This window comes from Enhydra lutris, unplaced genomic scaffold (assembly GCF_002288905.1).
Source record: "Enhydra lutris kenyoni isolate GAN:26980312 unplaced genomic scaffold, ASM228890v2 scaffoldscaffold55, whole genome shotgun sequence".
In the NCBI taxonomy this organism is placed as follows: domain Eukaryota; kingdom Metazoa; phylum Chordata; class Mammalia; order Carnivora; family Mustelidae; genus Enhydra; species Enhydra lutris.
The window spans coordinates 10,089,028-10,108,915 of record NW_019154139.1 but is presented as its reverse complement, the minus strand read 5'-3'; the positions used below and the strand labels follow the sequence as shown (position 1 = coordinate 10,108,915).

At 57.4% G+C, this 19,888-nt stretch overlaps 1 protein-coding gene across 3 annotated transcripts; it reads left to right on the top strand.

Moving 5' to 3' along the window:
- Positions 1-298: 298 nt before the first annotated feature.
- On the top strand, positions 299-19,698 carry LOC111157671 (protein interacting with PRKCA 1). 3 transcript variants are annotated; one of them, XM_022519286.1, is made up of 13 exons: positions 299-387; positions 645-742; positions 1,854-1,965; positions 8,943-9,071; positions 11,163-11,229; positions 12,279-12,368; positions 14,635-14,688; positions 15,192-15,254; positions 16,025-16,158; positions 16,534-16,626; positions 17,667-17,717; positions 18,274-18,418; positions 18,871-19,698. In XM_022519286.1, the coding sequence occupies exons 2-13, from the start codon at positions 702-704 to the stop codon at positions 19,143-19,145; spliced, it is 1,254 nt and encodes a 417-aa protein (XP_022374994.1). In that variant the 5' UTR covers positions 299-387; positions 645-701; the 3' UTR covers positions 19,146-19,698. The 3 variants fall into 3 exon arrangements, with proteins under 3 accessions (XP_022374994.1, XP_022374997.1, XP_022374996.1); XM_022519289.1 differs by having other exon boundaries at positions 18,876-19,098; XM_022519288.1 differs by lacking the exon at positions 299-387 and adding an exon at positions 400-485.
- The last annotated feature ends 190 nt before the right edge of the window (positions 19,699-19,888 follow it).

The following is a 19,888-nucleotide window of genomic DNA, read 5'->3' as shown; positions in this document are numbered from 1 at the left end:
TGCCATGGCAACCGCCCAGCCGGCGTGGTCCCCGGAGTCCCGCGGAGGAATCTGGGAAGAACCCTGCCCTTACCAAGATGGCGGCTGCCACAGGGCAGGGGGCGGGGTTAGGTTGTCAGCCTGTCCAGACCTTTCCTCTGTTTCCGCTTTTTCGTGCTAAAAGCGAGTTTCCGTCAATACTTGTTTTCTCTTCTGGTTCTGGGAGCACCGGGAGCCCGGGAGGAAGGGTTGTCTGCAGGGACTGGGGCGAGTACCCCGGTGGTGGGGAAGGCGGGACTTCCGTGTCTCACAGGAAGTGACGCGACAGTCGCGGCCGCAGACAGGTGGAACGGCAGGTGGGTTCAGGTGCCAGCCTGGCCTGGACCCGCTGTGGGACCGACGCTTCCGGTGAGCGACAGAGGTAGCTCCCAAAGGCCTGGAGACCCGTGGGGGCGGGCTCTGGGGTCTGAGCCCACGTCCTGGCCTGGAATCCCTCCCTGTACCCAGTAAGATTCCCGTACCTTCCCGCCCCCTAGCCTCGGGGACTTTCCCCTCTGTCCAGAGGGAAGGGGGAAGGTCCGGCTCTCCCGGATCGTCGGGGCGGAGGTTGACACCTAGGCACTTCGGGTCCCCAAACCCTACACTCTTTTCTCTCCCTGTTCCAGTTCCCCATTCCCCTGCTGAGCTGGGCGGTTCGCCAGCCCACCTCAACTCTCGGAACCATGTTCGCGGACTTGGATTATGACATCGAGGAGGATAAACTGTGAGTATTTTGTTCCCTGCAAGTCCCAGGAACGCACGAGCTCCAGGGCCTCCAGATCCCCAGACTTCCCAGTTCTACAGACCCTTGCTTCTCAGCGGGGGGATCAGGTCTTGTACTTGTAGCAGTAACAGACCCTGCCCTTCCAGGAGCTCACCATCTGTAGCTGGGCTGTGGACGCATTAGCAGATAACAGGTCAGGGCCACATGGGCACTAACGGAGGATGGCCTGGCTACAAGGAGAGGGCAGATGGAGCAGTGCCTCGACTAGGGTGTTCAGGAAAGGTTTCACAAAGGAGGTGGCAATTGAGCCAAGTTTTGAAGGTGAGTAGGAATATTGTAAACCCACCTTGCTTCCCAGTGTAGACTATCAGTGGGGCAGATTTTCAAAAATTGTTAGTCTCCTTCCTAACATCTGTCCTCCATCAGTCCACTGCGCATGTCCTCGGCACTTAGTATGGTGCTCCCCGTCAATAGGCTGTTAGCAAATGTTTGTTGAATGAATAAGTGAATACAGGCAAATATCTACCACAGAACATAAATAAGTGCTGGTTTATAGTGAAAACTGGGGGTTAATTGAACAGAGCAACTGAGAGATGGGTGATGGATAGTTTAACAGGAGAAGGCTTCCTGGAGAAGGTGGCCATAATGTTCCCCATGTGCCTGAGAAGGTGACGAGGACAGAGTCTGACTCAGGTCTCAGAGGTAGGAAGAAGGAGAGGGAAGGGGGACCTGTTCTCATGGAGTGCCTGCTCTGGGCTGGGTTGGTGTTAAGTGCCTTCCATGGGCTTTCTTAGGCTTTCATCAAGTAGCAAGCCATTTCTATCCATACCGCTGCCTTCTGGATGTGGGAACCGAGATGCACAGAGGTGACTGACTTACCCAAGTCCTGTAGATGGTTGTTGGCAGAGCTGGGATCTGATCCCGCATCCTCAGGACTCCCAAGAGCTGCACCCGTGCCAGCACAAGATGCTGTCTCTTTTGGCCAAACGAGAAGAGAAAAAGCTGAGCAGCACTTGGAGCCTCTCGGGTTTTGGAAGGGCCTCTTCCCTTCACTGTCCCCTCCAGTCGTCCTTCTGCCAGGAGCTTCAGCCTCATGTGCTTCTCTTTCCAGCGGGATCCCGACTGTGCCCGGGAAGGTGACCCTGCAGAAGGATGCCCAGAACCTGATCGGGATCAGCATTGGAGGAGGCGCTCAGTATTGCCCCTGCCTCTATATCGTCCAGGTAGTGGGTGCTTCGGAGGTGGGGGTGAGGTCCCGGAGAGGAGGGCCATCTCCCTGCTTGAGCAGCATCGTTCTCCCCTCTGTAGAGCTGGTGCCTTTTTTTCTTCAGGTCTGACCCCCTCAGAGAGGCCTTCCCGAGTGCCCCCTCCGGAGGTGCCTCCTTGTTCTCCGTCACATCACTGTGTTCCTTCCCTTCTCAGCCCCCGTCACCCTCTGTAATCATGGGCTTGCCCATTCGTGATTCTGTATCTCGCCGCTTACCTGTCTCCGCTCCTGGAGGACAGGCTCTCAGTCTGCTTTTCTCCTGCGTCAGCACTGAGTGCAGTGCCTGGCATAGGGTCGAACCCACAAAACTCTTGGCCGAGGGCGCTGGGGCAAGTGGAGTGTCGTGGGAAGTCTCCCAGTCTATGAAGCGATAATGGTCTGAATTCAGTGTAAGCCTCCCTGGTCAGGAGCGAGTTACGCAGCCTCTCTGGGCCTCAGCTCCCTCCCCTGGAAAGTGAGGGTGTGAAATATTTGGTCACCGTGAGGATTAAACAGAATGCCCCAAGCAATGCCTGGCATTTAATAAACACCGAGTAGAAGATGCTGTTATTTTTCTTGTTGTTCACTTCCCCAGACGGTGCAGGACAATTCTGTGGTTCTTGTAGAAGCTGCCCTGGTGACTTCCGGTCAGTGTGACTCTGAGCCATGGGGACCGTTGACTTGGTGGCTGGTCGGAGTCCCTGGTTTTTCTGTAGGCTCAGAAGGAAGGTCTCCACCTCAGACATAAACTCGACCCGGCTTCTGCCCTGTTCTGACTTTCTCAGCTCAGTAGCCATTGGTGGTAGATGGGAAACTGCCGTCTGTCCGAGGATCTTGCAAAAGAGTCGCTTCTGGGCCTCGAAGACAGAGATTCCCGGGCTGTGGTCTGGCCTCCTCTGGGTGCTGCCTTCACAAGCAGTTTGGCCTCCTCTGATCCAGGGGGTGCTAGGGAGGCCTGGCCCCAGCCTGGCCCCTTGCTTTGTGCCTGATTGACCACCTCCCCTCCTCACCCACTGGGGACCAGGTCTGCTTAGAACAACCCGTGATTATAAAATAATAGAATTTGGTCAAATAATAGCACTCCTTTTTTTTTTTTTTTTTAAGATTTATTTATTTTAGGGGCGCCTGGGTGGCTCAGTGGGTTAAGCCGCTGCCTTCGGCTCAGGTCATGATCTCAGGGTCCTGGGATCGAGTCCCACATCGGGCTCTCTGCTCAGCAGGGAGCCTGCTTCCCTCTCTCTCTCTCTCTGCCTGCCTCTCTGTCTACTTGTGATCTCTCTCTGTCAAATAAATAAATAAAATCTTTAAAAAAAAAAAAAGATTTATTTATTTTAGACAGAGAGGGAGAGCTGGGGAGGGGCAGAGGGAGAGAGAGAATCCCAAGCAGACTCCCCACTGAGCACAGAGCCTGTCGTGGGGCTCGATCTTATGACCCTGAGAGCATGACCTGAGCTGAAACCAAGAGGCGGACGTTTAGCCTACTGAGCCGCTCAGGCACCCCTGTTCCACCCCTTCTTACAACCCTCCCCACCCCTACCCCCATAGCAATGCTGCTTTCTACGCTTAGAGCTGTTTCTTAGGTGTGAGCCTCCACTTTCCTCACTTAGATGCTTACCCTGTTATTTCCGGATCTGTCCTTGTAAATATCTGTCAACTTCTCCCAGTCCGGTAGGTGGGAACGTTAGCTCTCTTCCAGAGCCTCCTTGCTCTCTCTGCCCCCATCCTTCCAGCATGGTGATCACGCAGTTCAGGCTAACCCACAGTCTGCGTGTCAGCACCGCGGGCCAGGCTGTGCTGTGGGCACTAGGGGTGAGGCAGTGAGGGGAACAAGAAGCCCGTCCTCCCGAGCTGCTGGTGCTGTAGGAGGAGGATGACACCCCGGTCTGTGTCCTGAGCTTCACGATCATCCGTGGTCATGCTTTTTTAAAAATTACTTTATTGTGAAATTCATATAACATACAGTTAGTAGTTTTGCAGTTCAATGGCATTTGTGGCGCATTTGCTAAATTCAGCCGTCACCCATCTCTAATTTCAGAACGTTTTCATCCCCCAGAACAGCCCGCGTCCTCTAAGTGTTCACTCGTCACCCTCTCCCCTCCCCCAGCCGCCACCCCTCTGACTCCATGACCAGTGTCTGTGCTGGTTATTTCAGATCGGTCAGTAATCTGCTTATTACGTAGGTGGTTCTTTTGGATATTTTAATATAAACAGACTCTAACATGTCACCTTTGGCGTCTGGCTTTCACTTAGCATAACGTTTTTGAACTTCATTCAGGCGGCGTATTTCAGTAATTCATTCTTTCTACGGCTGATGAATATTCCTTTTTGTGGGTGCACCACAGTGTGTTCATCCATTCCTTTGAGGGATGTCTGGGTTGTTCGTCCCTCTCAGCCACTGTGATGATGCTGCTGTGAGCCGCGCAGGCGCTTGCTGGGCGGACGCACGTGCTTGTGTGCACGGAGCATGTACCTGGGAGCAGGTGCACACACCAGCGGGACCGCTGGCTCCCACCGTGCCTCCGTGGTTAACTTTTTGAGGAACCTCTGTCTCTTTTCTTAACTCAATCTTTTCTTCTTTTTTAACGTCATTTCTTGGGGTTCTTCCATTTGTGTACCTTCCGCACCTTTCCTCGGGTAGCTGCTTGCCACCATCTTTCTGTTGCCCTGATGGCTGTAGTCTGTCCTCACTGGGCCTCCCTTTCCCTCTCCTCTGTGGGACTCCAGGAGTCCTCTTTCCCTCCTCCATTTTTTTTTTTTTTTAAGTTTTCATTTGATTCCAGCGACTTCATGTATGGTGTAATATAATGATTTCGCACCAGCACACGTCCCCTGGTGCTCGTCACAAGTGCCTGCCTTAATCTCCAGCACCTGTTTCCCCATCCCCCACCTGTCTCCCCTCTGGTGACCAGCAGTTTGTCCTCTCTAGTTTTGTTTATTTCTTTTTTAAGATTTATTTAATTGAGAGAGTGCGTGTGTGCACACAGGTGTGCAGGGGGCAGTGACAGGGAGAGGGAGAAAGAGAATCTCAAGCAGGCTCCCTGCGGAGGGCAGAGCCTGACCGGGGGGCAGGGGGGGCTCCATCTCAGAACCTTGAGATCATGACCTGACAAGAGTCAGATGCTTAACCGACTGAGCCGTCCAGACGCCCCTGTTGTTGATAGTTAAGAGTCTGTTTCTTGCTTTGTCTCTGTTTTTTTCCCCTTTGCTCATTTGTTTTGTTTCTTAAATTCCACGTTATGAGTAACATCATGTGGTCTTTGTGTGACAGACTCCTTTTGCTCAGCATTATGCTGTCTAGATCCATCCATGTCTTTGCAAATGGCAAGGTTTCGTTCTTTTTTATGGCTGAGTAATATTCCATTATATACACACACACCACATCTTTATGCATTCATCAGTCGATGGACACTTGGGCTACTTGCATATCTTGGCTCTTGTAAATAATGCTGCTGTAAACGTAGGGGTCCACATATCCCTTTTTTAAAAATTTTTTAAGATTTTTTAGAAATTTATTTTACAGACAGAGATCACAAGTAGGCAGAGAGGCAGGCAGAGGGGTTGGGGGGGGGAAGCAGGCTCCCTGCTGAGCAGAGAGCCTGATGCGGGGCTCAATCCCAGGACCCTGGGATCATGACCTGAGCCGAAGGCAAAGGCTTTAACCCACTGAGCCACCCTGGTGCCCCCACATATCCCTTTGAATTAGCATTTTTGTATGTATGCTTTGTATTTTGAATACCCAGTAATGTGATCGCTGGATCGTAGGGTAGCGCTATTTTTAATTTTTTGGGGAACCTCCATGCTGTTTTCCTCCAGCACGGCTACCCCAGTTTGCATTCCCACCAACAGTGCGAGAAGGTTCCATTTTCTCCACATCCTTCCCAACACTTGTTTCTTGTGGCATTGACTTTAGCCATTCTGACAGGTGTGAGATGGTATCTCAGTGTGGTTTTGATTTGTATTTCCCAGATGCTGACTGATGTTGAACATCTTTTCATAGGTCTGTTGGCCCCGTGGATGTCATCTTCGGAGAAATGTCTGTTCACGTCTTCTGCCAATTTTTTAATTGGATTATTTGGTTTTTGACTGGCCTAAGTCCTTTATAGATCTGGGATACTAGCCCTTTATCAGCTGTGTCCTTTGCAAATATCTTCACTCATTCTGTCGGTTGCCTTTTAGCTTTGTTGACTGTTTCCTTTGCTGTGCAGGCCGGGAGCCCTCTTTCTCGGCTGACTTCCCCATCGAGGTGGAGTGCATCTCATGCACCTTTCTTTTCTTTTTTTTTTTTTTTTAAGATTTTTATTTATTTATTTGACAGAGATCACAAGTAGGCAGAGAAAGAGAGAGATCGGTGGAAGCAGGCTCCCCGCTGAGCAGAGAGCCCAATGCGGGCCTCATCCCAGGACCCTGGGATCATGACCTGAGCCAAAGGCAGAGGCTTAACCCACTGAGCCACCCAAGCGCTCCCTCCTGCAGCTTTCTGAGAGAGGCTGCATGGGAGGTACATTTTCTGAGAGCTTGTGTCTCTGAAGGTGCCCTTATCCTGTCTTTGTTGTTATTCTAGTCCTTCCACTTGACACTTGGACAGATCAAGAATGACTAAAAAAAAAAAAAAAAAAAGATGCCAAGTTTGAAAATAATTTTCACCTAGAAATTCAATGGTGTCCTTTCATTATCTGTGCTGTCAGCATTGTTGTTATGTCTGAGGCTGCTCTTATGGGCGACCCTTTATCTGTAATTTCTTTTATCCTTGATCTCTCAAGACCCTTGGGAATTTCCTTGTGTCCCTGGCATTCTGAAGGGTCACAATGATGGCTCTCGGCACAGGTCTTTGTCTTGTGTTGGAGCCTAAGAGGGCGTGTCCCTCAGGGACCCTCATGTCTCTCTTCCCGCTGGAAGTTTTTAGTGTTAGCTCTTTGAGGGGATCCTGCTCTGGTTTCTGTTCCCTCTCATGGGACTCCTGTTGATTAGTGCCGGGCTTCCTGAAATGATCTTCTAATATTTTTCTTTCTCTTTTTTTTTCTGATCGCCCACGTCTTTTTCACTTTCCTCTGCTTGGCTGCCTAATTTCTTTGACATTGTAAATGTCAGTTATAAGTTGCATTTCTAAGATTTTTCCTTTTTTTAATTTTTTAAAGATTTTATTTGTTTATTAAAAAAAGCTTTTATTTGTTTATTTGAGAGATAGAGAGAGAGAGAGAGTGCTCAAGCACGAGTGGGGGGAGGGGCAGAGGGCGAGGGAGAAGCAGACTCCCCACTGAGCAAGGAGCCCAATGCAGAGCTCGATCCCAGGACCCCGAGATCATAACCTGAGCTGAAGTCAGGTACTTAATGGAGTGAGCCAGGCAGGTGCCCCCCCTATTTTTGAATTGATCCTTTTATATCATCCTGTTCTTTTTCTAATCACTTTGAAGACATTAATTGTGCTTTTCTTTCTGTTTTTATATCGCCCCTACTTTGTTTCTGCTTCCTGTGGTTCCTTTTCTCTGTGTAAGTGTTTCTCATATGGGACCTTTTCCCAAGTGCCCGGAAATCCTCACCTGTCTTTCCGGGGCAAGTGAGCCATCGCCGCCATGTGCTAAGTAGTCGAGGATCTGTATGTGGGCCGTGTCTGGGGGCTTCCCTGTGGGGCAGTCAGGCGTCAGGGGAGCTGTCGGGGGGACTCTCCCAGTGTCTATATAGACGGGCCTTGGCCGTGGAGCCGTTCAGGGCAGCGGCCTCCAGTCTCCTGTGGGGAAGGGCAGTAGGCCTGGGGGTAGGGGCTGGGGACTCGCTAAACCCAAATCTCTCCAGTCCGGTACCTTTCTCCTGCCTCCCTCGGTCCCTGGGCCTGAGTCAGGAGCTTCTCTGGGGAAACCACTTCCATCTTCCGTGGAGAAGGGGTGGTGATGGATGACTCTGTGGATGGAGAAGGAACCCGGAGTTGAGTCCTTTCCTTACTTTCTACACCTTGCCTTCCGCCCACCTGTGGCTGTTTCCAGAGGTCCACTTCCTGACCCAGTAGCAGTTTCCAGCGAAGACTAGATCTTTCTTCCTAAAGCCCCTCCATAGGCCTTTGGATTCCTGCTGTCCATCTTCCAAGGACAGGTAGACCCTCTCATTGTCTTCTTTACCAGTGAAAAAAAAAATTGGGGTGCCTGGGTGGCCCAGTCAGTTTAGCATCCAACTCTTCATTTTGGCTCAGGTTGTGATCTCGGGGTCCTGGAATCGAGCCCTGCATCAGGGCCGAGTGGGGAGTTGGCTGGAGAGTCTCTCCCTCTCCGCCCCTCCCCCTGCTCACATGCGTGCATGTGTGCACACACTCTCTCTCTCAGATAAATTTTTAAAAAAATAATAATGATTGTGTTTTTAGTGTGATCCTGGAAGGTAATGGAAAGAAACTCTCATCTCGGGATTTTTACTTCTTCCTTATAATGTTACATGTAAGGAACATATATGTGAAACAGTATCAAGTGTTCTTTCTATACACTTTGTGTAGGAAATTTAGCAACTGAAGATCAAGGAGAGGAAAGACGGTACCAGACGACCACTGCTAATAATTAGGTGTCTGTCCTAGTGGCTGTTGTCTGGCTATGCCTTTTGTCCTCTTGTCCATCTCTGCACACACGTTCACGGCCTAACTGCCCCCCCCCCTGCCCCCACCTTGCCCAGAGCAGTGCTTGCACACCCGTGCTTGGACAGGCCCGCCCTGCCTCACGCCACAGTGAGTGCAGACCCTGGACCCTGGGAGGGGGGATCACATGCACGGTGGAGTCCTTGCTCTTTGGGGACTGAGATGAGGCGCAGGAACTGACCAGAGGGCCTTTGGGGCTTCAGGCATTGTGGGGAGAATCTGTGAACGAACTGCATTTGGAGGAGCACACACTCGGCTGGGGTGCGTGTGGGCTGGCCTGAGCCAGGCCTCGGTCGGGGCGCAGGGGAGCACTGTCTCTACCCCGCCCTCCTTTGCACCCCCAGGTGTTTGACAACACCCCAGCGGCCCTGGACGGCACCGTAGCAGCTGGTGACGAGATCACCGGTGTCAATGGCAGGTCAATCAAGGGCAAAACCAAGGTGGAAGTGGCGAAGATGATTCAGGAGGTGAAGGTAAGGCTGCTGCGGGCTGGGGCGGGAGCGACACGGGCAGCCACGTCACTTTGATGACCCCCAGCCTGTCAGAAGCCCCCGCAGGCCTGGAAGGGGACGGGCCCTTTCTCAGCTGCCCCCTTGGTACACCCGGGTCCGGGCCACAGTCCAGCCTCCCGCAGCGTCTCCCGCATCCGGTCAATACCGCTCACGCTCCAGGACTTGTAGTGTCTTGGCAGGACAATGGGCACCTTCCGGTCCCCTGTCCTTCAGCTCCCAGGGTTGCTGTCGGATTGGGAACCGTGCGTCAGGGCGAGCCAGTGTGTCCCTGCTCAGGGCTGGAGCTGAAGCTGGAAGTCCAAGGTGAACCTGCCGGGGTCCACAGACACCCGATAAATGTCAGTCGGGCCGTGCCGGGCCTCGGAGGGGTAGGAGGGAAAGAGGAGCCCCCTTTCCTCATCCCTGTAGGAGCTTTTCTGCTCACTGGGTCCCCTGGGCTCACAGACCCCCAGGGAAAGTTCTGGGCTCTGCGGCGGCTTGCAGTCCAGCTGCCGGTCTTGTGTTCTGCAGACCACAATCACGCGTGGCCGGTCCCTGCTCCCCGCGCTCCACCCCGGCTGCTGTGGGCCGAGGTCTCGCCCCACAAATCCCCTCCCCCACCGATGGCAGGCAGTGTTCTGACCACTCACAAGCAAGCATGTAGCCCTTTAGCCATTTTTTAGAGGTTTTGCTGCTAGTGGCTTGGGAAACCAAAACGGCAAAGCCATTGGATGATTTCGAGCTTTTCAGGTCAGGGGTCCCAACCATAGCTAGGCCAAGTGTCCTGGCTCCCTCGCCCCATCCTTCCAGACCTCTCCTCACCCCTGTCCCTCCTCCGTGTCTCGGGGACCTGGTACCAATGTCCCTGCCTGTCCCTCTTGCCTTAGCCCTGGGCTTCTCCGCCCTCTCCCGTTTATTCTCCTGTTCCGCCCCACCCAGCCGGGATGTTCTTGACCTGGTGCAGCCCTCTCGGGCAGAGGAGCTCTTGTGGGAAGCAGGCAGACCGTGTTTCATCCTGGCACAGACCAGGGGCCAGGGGTGTGTCCCCTGTGGCCCCTTCCTCAGTGCTCACGTGTACTCATCACTACCCGCCCCGTCCTCTGAGGCCCGTCTCATGCCAGCGCCCCCTGATGTTGCCCACCGGGACGAGAGGTCCTCTCGAGTGTGCGCAGCCTTGACGTTAACTCAGGGATCTCCCAGCTCCCGTGTTTGGCTGCAGGCAGGGCTTAGGTCCCCATTTACCAGCACCCAGAGGGAGGAAGGGATTTGCTTTGGTCACCCCGCTGGACCAGCACTCAGGTCTGAGTCCTGCTGCCCTCAGCTGCTGTCTGTCACGGTCCCCACAGGGCACTTCTGCCACAGCCTGTGAGAGCTTTTGCCTCTGCCCCGGACTCTGAAGGCATCAGGTCATTTTGATTTCCCTTCAGGGCTCATTCTGGAAATCCTGTTTTGTATTTGAATGGCTTCCAGCCCAAGTTCAAGGGTCTTAGGATTGCATGGATGAGAGTGACCTTTGTGCCTCCCCTAGTGGGGAAACACTTCTCAGGAGAAGGCCAGCACTCCCCTTCCTGTTGTGGAAAGTGATTTGCATCAGCCTCTCTGCTGGCTTGGGCCCTAGGGGCTGTGGGCTGTCCCCCACCTCCCTGGCATCCCAGCCCCAGGCACAGAGAAGGAACGTGGATGTGTTAGTAGGGGGCCTACTGAGCCTGGGGTGACTTAGAGCGCCTCATTGGCACAGCGAGGGCTTAGAGTGGGGTGTGGGGTGGGGGAGCACAGGGCACCCGATCTCGCTGGAGCACAGCGGGCTCTGAGCTCTGTGACAGCAGGGACCGTGTCTGCCCTTGTCCCTGCTGGTTCCGTAGGGCCCGGCCCGTAGTGGGACAAGGAAGGACCTGGGAACAAACAGGTTACAAGGCAGGGCCTTGTCACAGCCCTTGGCCCAGTGTGGCAGAATTTGGGGCCCCTCCCTGGGCTCAGGATTCCATTATGGCCACAGATTTTGGGGCACACAGGCTTCCCCAGGGGAGGGGCTGGGAACCCAGGAGACTCCTTCTCCACCCTCCTCTTTTCCAGGGGGAGGTGACGATCCACTACAACAAGCTGCAGGCAGACCCCAAGCAGGGCATGTCCCTGGACATTGGTAAGTGGGGACAGAACGGTGGTGCCCCGCGGCCCCCCAGGCCCCGGCCCCTGTTCTGCATTTCTGTGACAGTGTGTCAAGAGTTATGTGGCTTTTGACCAAGTTAGGGGCCTGGGGGAGTACCCGGGGTGCTCTCCTACAGCTGCTCCTGTCCCATGTTGCAGTCCTCTCCCAGGGCCACCTCCTCTGACTGCCCTGCAGTGTCCCTTATGGGCCAGCCCCTCCCCCTTCCGAAAGGGAGGGCAGCCTCTACAGTGAGGCATGGTGCCTCCTGCCCCCCGACACGCCCTTACGTGGCCCTGGCCACCTCTCCCACCTGCCTGCTCCCAGGAAGGCTCGAGGTCTGAGCTGGACGTCACTGGCCAGCCCGTGCTCCCACCGCATGCCCCAGGACAAGTGGCCTCCTGCTAGGGGGGCTGGGCTTTGGATCTGTAGAAGCTTCAGGCTCCAGAGCTTGGACATTGCAGCTTTGAGGTCCTCTGGACCAGCTGCCTCTTTCCGCATCAAGGCTTGAGGCCCAGAGAGGGCTGTGTCCCCTGGGTGACGCACACCCAGGTCCCTTGGCTCTGGAGCCCAACACACTTTCCCTCTACCCTAGGGCCATAGCCGCGTCCTGGTTTTTAGGGAGAGAGGCTAAGATCAAGTGTGTCCTGGATGGAGGTGCTCTGTAGAAACCCCTTTGGTCCCATCCCGGTCCCCTTCCAGGACTCATATATGTGGCCACGTATATAGTAACTGAGTCTGGGTCCAAGGTCACTTGTCGCTGATGGCACCTCCGCTCGCAGAGGTAGAAGAGGCTCTCCCTGGCTGGCCTGTTGGCACTTTTCACATTCGCCTCCTTCCCGCTCCCAGCACCGCCCTCATGGAGAGTGACTAGGGCAGGGGGTACAGTGCGACCTCTGCCCCGGGGCTGTCCTCAGAGTCACCAGAGCTCAGTGCAGCCCCCTCGGTCCCTGAGGTTGCTGATCACGAGGAGATGAGCTGGGGCAGGGGCGGGCCAACAGCCCAGCTGCACAGGCTCCGTCACTGAGGCCCTTTCTGCCCTTCAGTGCTGAAGAAGGTAAAGCATCGCCTGGTGGAGAACATGAGTTCGGGGACCGCAGACGCCCTGGGCCTGAGCCGGGCCATCCTGTGCAATGGTGAGTCCTCTCTTCCTGCCCAGCGCCTGGGGGACAGGATCGCATGCCCAGCCTTCGAGATCAAGGGGCACCACGGCCACCTGTGTTGCTGATGTGGGTCCTGCTGCCCGTGGGGCCGATGGTCACCCTCTGCACCCCCAGAGCGTCCACGGCAGTCAGCCAAGGCCTCCTGCAGCCAGCGGCCCTCAGGCCCAGGGCACAGATGAGACAGATGTCCAGCTCCCTGCACCTGCGCTTTCCTTTGCCACTGTCCCCAGCTGCTGTCACAGAGCCGGCAGCTACCACGGGCCCTCTTAAGTGCATCCCCAGCTCCCTGCCTTTCTCCAGGAGGTGGCGCTGCTGCCCTTGTCGCAGTGGTTCCTGGCCAGGACTGGGGTGGGGGGTGGGGAGAAGCCACGGGACAGGCACGTTCACACCCACGCATGTGTGTGGCCAGTAAAACACTTGGTCCTGCTCCCACCCTCCCCAGCCCGAGTTTATAAATAGCAGTTCTGCTGTGCCTGTGGGGGCGGGATTTAAATGCCTATATATATTGTGGGCTCAGCTGGGCGCACTGGGCTTCATTGGGGGGGCGTGGGGTGGGGTACAGAAGTGGCGGCTGCTATTTTCAGCTTCTTGGTGTCTATAAATCCCTGTTACTGTAGTTACCATGCGTTGAGATGAAATTAGAACTGGTTGTTGTGTTTTTCCCCCCAAACCTTGCAATTTCCCCAGCCTTAAATAGGGTTTCTAAAATTGAAGCTGTCATGATGTCCCATGACCCAGCTAAAAACAACAGCGGGCGCTTACGTGGCTCCTTTCCTGCCAGGCTGGCCGGGGGCCAGGGCTCCGGGGAGCCAGCGCCTGGGGGCCAGCCAGGGGCCCAGCTCCCAAAGACCCCCCTCCCGCCCAGCGGTGCCCCCTCCTGCCCCGCAGAGCCCGCACGGCCGCCGCCTGACACCCAACCACCTCGCCCAAGCTCGCCTTCTACTCCCCTCCCCGCCTCCTGCTCAGGAAAGCCAGGGCTCAGGTCAACACGGGGCGGGGGTCAGAGGGCCCCCCCAGCTGGAATAGTGCCCAGCTGTGTGCCATCGGGCAGGTTGTCTCTCAGCTTATCAGACCATGAGGGAAGTAGTCCCTGCCCCACATGCGCGTAGGGAGGGAGGACTGAGCTGTGTGCAAGGAGCCTTGAGCCCGGAGTCCTAGCTCACAGTGGCCGGGCTCAGTGAGGCCAGGCCCTGCCCTGAGGGGCCACCACATGAGGAAGCCAAGGGCACCGACACCTGCACTGACCCTGCCCTGAGGTGGCCACCGGTGCTCCTGGTGGGGCGGTGGGAGGTCCCCTGTCCCCTCACTGCTGGAGGGGCCCTCCCTCCCATGATCCAAGAAGCTGGCCCCGGCCCCTGTGGTCCCCTTGCTCCCATTTTGAGCTCTTGAGGGGAAGCAGCTGCCCCCACCTCGCCCTTGACAGCCCTTTGGGTCACCCCACTGTTGCTTGGCCACTGTCTCCTCTGTTGGACCGTGAGCCTCGAGGGCATGACGTGGGCTCATTCACCAAGGCCATTCTGTGGGCCTGCCGCCGGTCCGGCAGGCAGAAGGTGCTTGAGAAACCTCTGTGAAGCGAGTGAGGTGGATGGCCAAGGCCGGGTCCAGCGCGAGCTCGGCTTCAGGGCCCTTCCCGACCTGGTCGTCCCTCCCTGGGTGGTTCTTCCTCCGGAGCTGTCACACGTTTCTCACGCACTAAGCCCTGCGTCACGCCTGCACGGAGGCTGTCCAGACCACTCATCTCTCCGGCTTCGCTCTGACGGCCTTCCTCCTCGGCTCTCGGCAGGGTTTGTCCTAGAGGCACGGGGGCCCTGGCTGCTAGGGCAGGGCCTGCCTTTGCGTGGCCATTGGGAGCCACCCACAGGCGTGGCCTTGGGGATGGCCCAGCCGTTTTTCACTCGTGACTTTGTATAATGTATAAATGTATAAATGATCGTCCCCTTTCTGCCCCTCAGATGGGCCCCAGCCCGCTAGGGTGGGGACTTACCTCAGGGGTGGCCTGGGGGCCGCCCTGCCTGTCCCTGGCGTGCCTGTGGTTTGGGTACCCTGGGCTGCCCCCAAACTCTCCCAAGCCCAGCCGAGGTGACAGCTCCCCCTCCCTGGGACCCCGTCCCCTGCCAGGCCTGGTTCTCTTCTGGGGCTGCCTCGTTCCTCCCAAGTCTGGCTCGGGCCGCCCCCGGCTCTCTCCTTCCCCCATGCTCGTCGGGACTCACTGGCCTCCCCTTCTCTCCGACACCCCCAGACGGGCTTGTGAAGAGGCTGGAGGAGCTGGAGCGGACCGCCGAGCTGTATAAAGGTGAGAAGCGAACCGGGCACGGGCTCTGCCCCGGGGTCGACCGCCACAGCCCAGCTCTGAGATGGTGGCAGCAGAGGCGGGAAGGCCAGCCCGTGACATTCTAGGACGGCAGCCATTAGGAGTTCTTAAGAAAAAGCCTCTTAAGACATACTTTTTCTGATTATGAAACTAATACACATCCGTAAAAAATGCCAATAATAGCCCATGTAAACGCGGTGGGGGTCTCTCTGAGCCCGACTCTCTCCCGGAGAGATGGCCCTTGGGAGGCCTTGTTCACCATCTGCCCCCACCGAGCCTTGGCTCTCCTGTCTGACGGGGGCTCTTCCTGGTTGGCGCTGGGCCTGGGGCTAAGCCTTCCACCCTGGGCCCTAGTGGGGCTGTGGGAGAAGCCGGTGAGCTCAGGAACGGTGACGGCCTTGGGGTGGGGTTGGAGGCCGTGTCCTGGGGGCCGCTGTGGTCCCGCCATGTGCCCCCATCCCCTTTCGGTTGGGTCTCTCCCATAGGAATGACAGAACACACCAAGAACCTCCTCCGGGCCTTTTATGAGCTGTCACAGACACACCGGGGTAAGGGCGCCCCCAGACTATGTGCTATGTGATCCTGGGAAGACCCTCGCTCCCCTCTGAGCCCGGTGCCTCCCCGTACAGTGAGAGTGTGGCTGATCCCCTCCCCGGGGCCTTCCTCACCCCCACACTCAGGCAGACACCACAGCATCTGACGTCAGGCCAAGTTCAAGCTGAGCCTGGTCTGGATGCCAGGAGCTAGCAGTAACAGGGGCCAGTAGGGAACATCTGGACCAGCTGGTCATCGGTGGGGTCCAATCCCTTGTCTGGCCCTGCCCCATCTTACCTCTACTGCCCTTGACAGTGGATGGAGCCGTCCTTATTTGTGCCCTCGTTTCCTACAAGTCTGCTTGCTGGGCAGCGCAGCTACAGTTAGTACCAATTTAGTTGGGAAAATGAAGCCCCAGGTCGACGAAATGGTCACCCAGCTCCTGCGGGCAGAGCTGGCCTTAGACCCCAGCATCCAGATTCCCAGAGCAATGCTCTGCTGTCAGGGAATGCCAGCCTCTCCAACCTTGACTGAGCCTTCTTCCCACGGCCTGGTCACTCTGGGGAATGAGGGCTACTGTCTTGGGTATAGACCCAGCTCCCCTGGGGGTACAGACCCAGCTGTCTTCAGAGGTGTCTTCCCACCTCCCTTGGGACATAGACTTCATGCAGACCTTGGCCTTCAGGCTGCCACGCCCCCCTGCCCTGCTTCTCCCCAGCAAATCCCTGGCTTCCCCATGAAGGGGTCAGGTAGGGACAGCCTTCAGGGAAGACTTGTCCTGCAGCCTTTGGGGACGTGTTCTCCGTCATTGGGGTGCGGGAGCCCCAGCCAGCAGCGAGCGAGGCTTTCGTGAAGTTTGCCGACGCCCACCGCAGCATCGAGAAGTTCGGCATCCGGCTGCTGAAAACCATCAAGCCGGTAGGTCATGCTGGGCATGTGTGTATGTCAGCATGTGAGGGTAGAGAGGGGACAGTGTGGCGTGCAGAAGGGGCCTGGACTGGAGTCAGTGGGCGTAGATTCTGGCTTGGTCCCCTGCAGGGCTGACTGTGGGTCAGTCACTCTGCCTCCCTGACCTCACTCGGCATTGACCTCCAGGCTGGCTTCTGGCCCTGGCACATGGGCCCAGCCTGTCCTCTCACCATGGGGTGGACAGACTTGTCCGAGGGTGCCCCTTGGCTCTGACGCCTGGGTCCCATAGAAGGATTGCTGGGTCAGTGCTATCTTCGTCACACTGGTCCGCCTAACTCCTGCCCCCCCGCGGACCAAGCACCTGCCCCCACCATTCCCTTCCAGATGCTGACAGATCTGAACACGTACCTCAACAAAGCCATCCCAGACACTCGCCTCACCATCAAGAAGTACCTGGACGTGAAGTTTGAGTACCTAGTGAGTGGTCTCCGGCCCCTGGGGAGGGACGAGTCTGGCATGCTGGGGAGAGAACCGACCTAGGGATTTCCCCCTCCGTTGGCCACAGGCTGGCAAGCAGGATGGGGCTGGAACCTCTGTCATGTCTGATTGAGGATGTGGGACCGGGACCTGCAAGTCCTGGCCAGTTGGGCGGCAGCCAAGACCCTTCCCCGACTGCTCAGAGGAGCCTCTGGGAGCCCGGGGTAGGCAGAGCGCTCACTCTGGACCCCTCTGACCCCTTGGGGGTCACTTTTACAATGGGTCAGTGGTTATGAAGTGGGTGCCAAGGGACATTACTGAGTTTTTTTCCTGGAAGATTTTACTTTATTTATTTATTTATTGAGAGAGCGCGTGAGTGGGAAGAGGGGCAGAGGGAGAGAATCTCAGGCAGACTCTGTGCTAAGTGTGGAGCCTGATGCAAGGCTCAGTCTCATGACTCTGAGGTCACGACCTGAGCCGAAGTCAAAAGTCAGACACCCAACCCACTGAGCCACTCAGGCGTCCCTGGACATTTTTGAGTTTTATGCTGAAATAAAAATTCTCATGGTCAAAGGAGTTGAGGGGAAATGCCCCAACAAGCCAGCCAAGGCTCCTTTGCTGTGGGACTTCTCAGCGCCTTTGACGGGCTTGTGTGCCACGTGACTCTTCAAGGGCCTTCCCACGTTGTTTTGACCACAGAGTCCATTTCAACCCAGAGCATTACTTGGGACTTGAGTTTGGTAAACACTGGGCTGTTTCTCAGGCCCTTGCCACCCTCCCAGATGAGTGACCTGTCCTGCACGCTGCCCCCCTCGCCTTGGGCCTCCCCGGGCAAGGGCTAGTCCGGGTGAGATGCCAGCCCCCGGGACGGGTGTCAGCCTATCCCAGTTGAGCGCATGCAGGGCCCGGGCCCAGACCTGGCATGGCTGCCCCCAGGCAGGGCTTAGGGGTCCTGTGGGGCATGGAAAGAAGTGGGGCATCAGGGGGAGCACCCAGGAGGCGCAGCCCGTCTGACATTGTGGCCTCGTTGTCCCACACAGTCCTACTGCCTGAAGGTGAAGGAGATGGACGACGAGGAGTACAGCTGCATCGTGAGTTTTCAGGGGCGACTGGGGGGTGGCCCTGGTGCTGGAAAGTCTTGGCGTGTACACACCTTCCCCAGCTTGTCTCAGAGGCCCACAAATGTCCAGGGGCTGCCCGGGGCGCTGGGTGGCTCAGGCCAACCTTGGAGAGGCCCGGGCATCTGGTTGAGCTCTTGTTCTGGACGTGTGGGGCTATCCGTTCCCACCCCGGCCCCCCCTGGGCCTCGGAGTGCGGCCATCTCGCTGCGGGGCCACTCCCCCAGGCTTGGTGAGGCTGACTTTCCTCACTCCTAAGAGGCATTTCTAATCCTCTACATTTTTAATATTTTTGATGGCAGGATGATTCCCCTTAGCACTAAATATTCATTATTTAACGTGCACGGGTGTGGTCTTTTGTTTTCTTCACAAAGAATAAGTGCTTCTGGCAATCAGAAGTGGGGGACCAGGGGTGTGGTGTGGCGGTGTGAGCTGGGAGCTGGTGTCTGTCCCAGAGCGGGCTCCCCCTCCCCGCCTTCCCACCCGGCCGGGGTTCTGATGTGTTCCCCTCCCCCCTCCCGCGCCCCAGGCCCTGGGGGAGCCCCTGTACCGCGTGAGCACTGGCAACTACGAGTACCGCCTGATCCTGCGCTGTCGCCAGGAGGCCCGCGCCCGCTTCTCCCAGATGCGCAAGGACGTGCTGGAGAAGATGGAGTTGCTAGACCAGAAGCACGGTGAGGGGACTAGGTGGTCACTGGGGGCCAGACACGTGTGCCCAGCCCACGGCCTCTGCCACCCTTGGGCTGGGGTGGGTGGGTACCGCCTTCTCCCCCTTTCAGAGCTGGGAAAACGGCGGCCCCGAGAGGTGAGGAACCTACGTGCAGTTCCAAGGCCCCGCCATGGGAGAGCTTTGAGTCTGACCCAAGATGGGAAGCTCTGGCGGGAACGCCCCCACCCCCTCAATCCCCGCCTGGGGTCTGGCTTGGGTGGGACTGGCCCGTGCCCTGGGGGCGCAGCGGGGCGCCGTCCACAAGCTCTGCGCTGGGCTGGGCTGCCCTGGCCTTGCCCACTCCAGCGGCGTGGGGGTCGCCGACGGCGCGCTGGGCAGCCCAGGGGCAGGGGGCGGGACCGGGCAGGCCTGGGGGTGGGGCTTCTCCACCAGCGCCCGTGTGCCCGTCCGCCCCAGTCCAGGACATCGTGTTCCAGCTGCAGCGCCTCGTGTCCACCATGTCCAAGTACTACAACGACTGCTACGCGGTGCTGCGCGACGCCGACGTCTTCCCCATCGAGGTGGACCTGGCGCACACCACGCTGGCCTATGGCCTCGGCCAAGATGAGTTCACTGACGGGGAGGACGAGGAGGACGAAGACGACGAGGACACGGCAGCCGGGGAGCCGTCCAGGGACGCGCGAGGGGCTGCCGGGCCCCTGGACAAGGGTGGGAGCTGGTGTGACTCCTGAGTGCCCCCCCCAGGGTGCGGATCTGGGGGGTAGGGGGAGTGGGAGTACGGAGCACGGGAGCGGGGGCGGGGCCGCCGCCCGCATAAAGGCCTGCTGGCTTGGGGCGCCTGCCTCCCTGCTCCTCTGTCCTAGCACAGCGACCCCAGGCTCCTGCTCAGGAAAGTCCCTGGGCCCAGGCCTGGGACCTGGACTCTGGACACCCCCCTCCCCTCCCCGCCTCCCCAGCCAGATGGAGAGCTTGGCCCCTGGAACTGCCTTAGGAAGGAGAGTGGGCGCAGAGAGGAGGAGGGGCTGGAGGTGGCAGGCAGTCCGGGACCCATTCCCTGTGGGCACCAGCACTGGCCCCTCCTGGAACCTGCTGGCGTGGGGGCCCGGGGGCAGGCCGCCGAGGTTGGGGGCAGTGGCCGTGTGCCCCCTCAGCTCACCCCAGGCCAGCCCCCGCCCTGCCCACACTCACTCCCCAGTGGCCTTTGTTCATTCGCTTCTCCCGGCTCAGCCGCTTCCTGGGGCAGGGCCGGGCCCTGGGCCTGTACTGAATAAACAGCAGCCCAGACGGAGCGGCTCCTTGCGCTGGCCTCACACCCTCCTCGTGCCCTCGACGCCCCGTCTGCCCCTCCCTGGTCCTGAGGGAGGGCGGGATCGATGTTCCCTTCGGACCGATCACTTCTTCCTTGCCGCAGCTCTGTGAACTGGCGCTACTGTCCCCACGTACAGACAGGTGACCGAGGCTCTGGCTCAGGGCC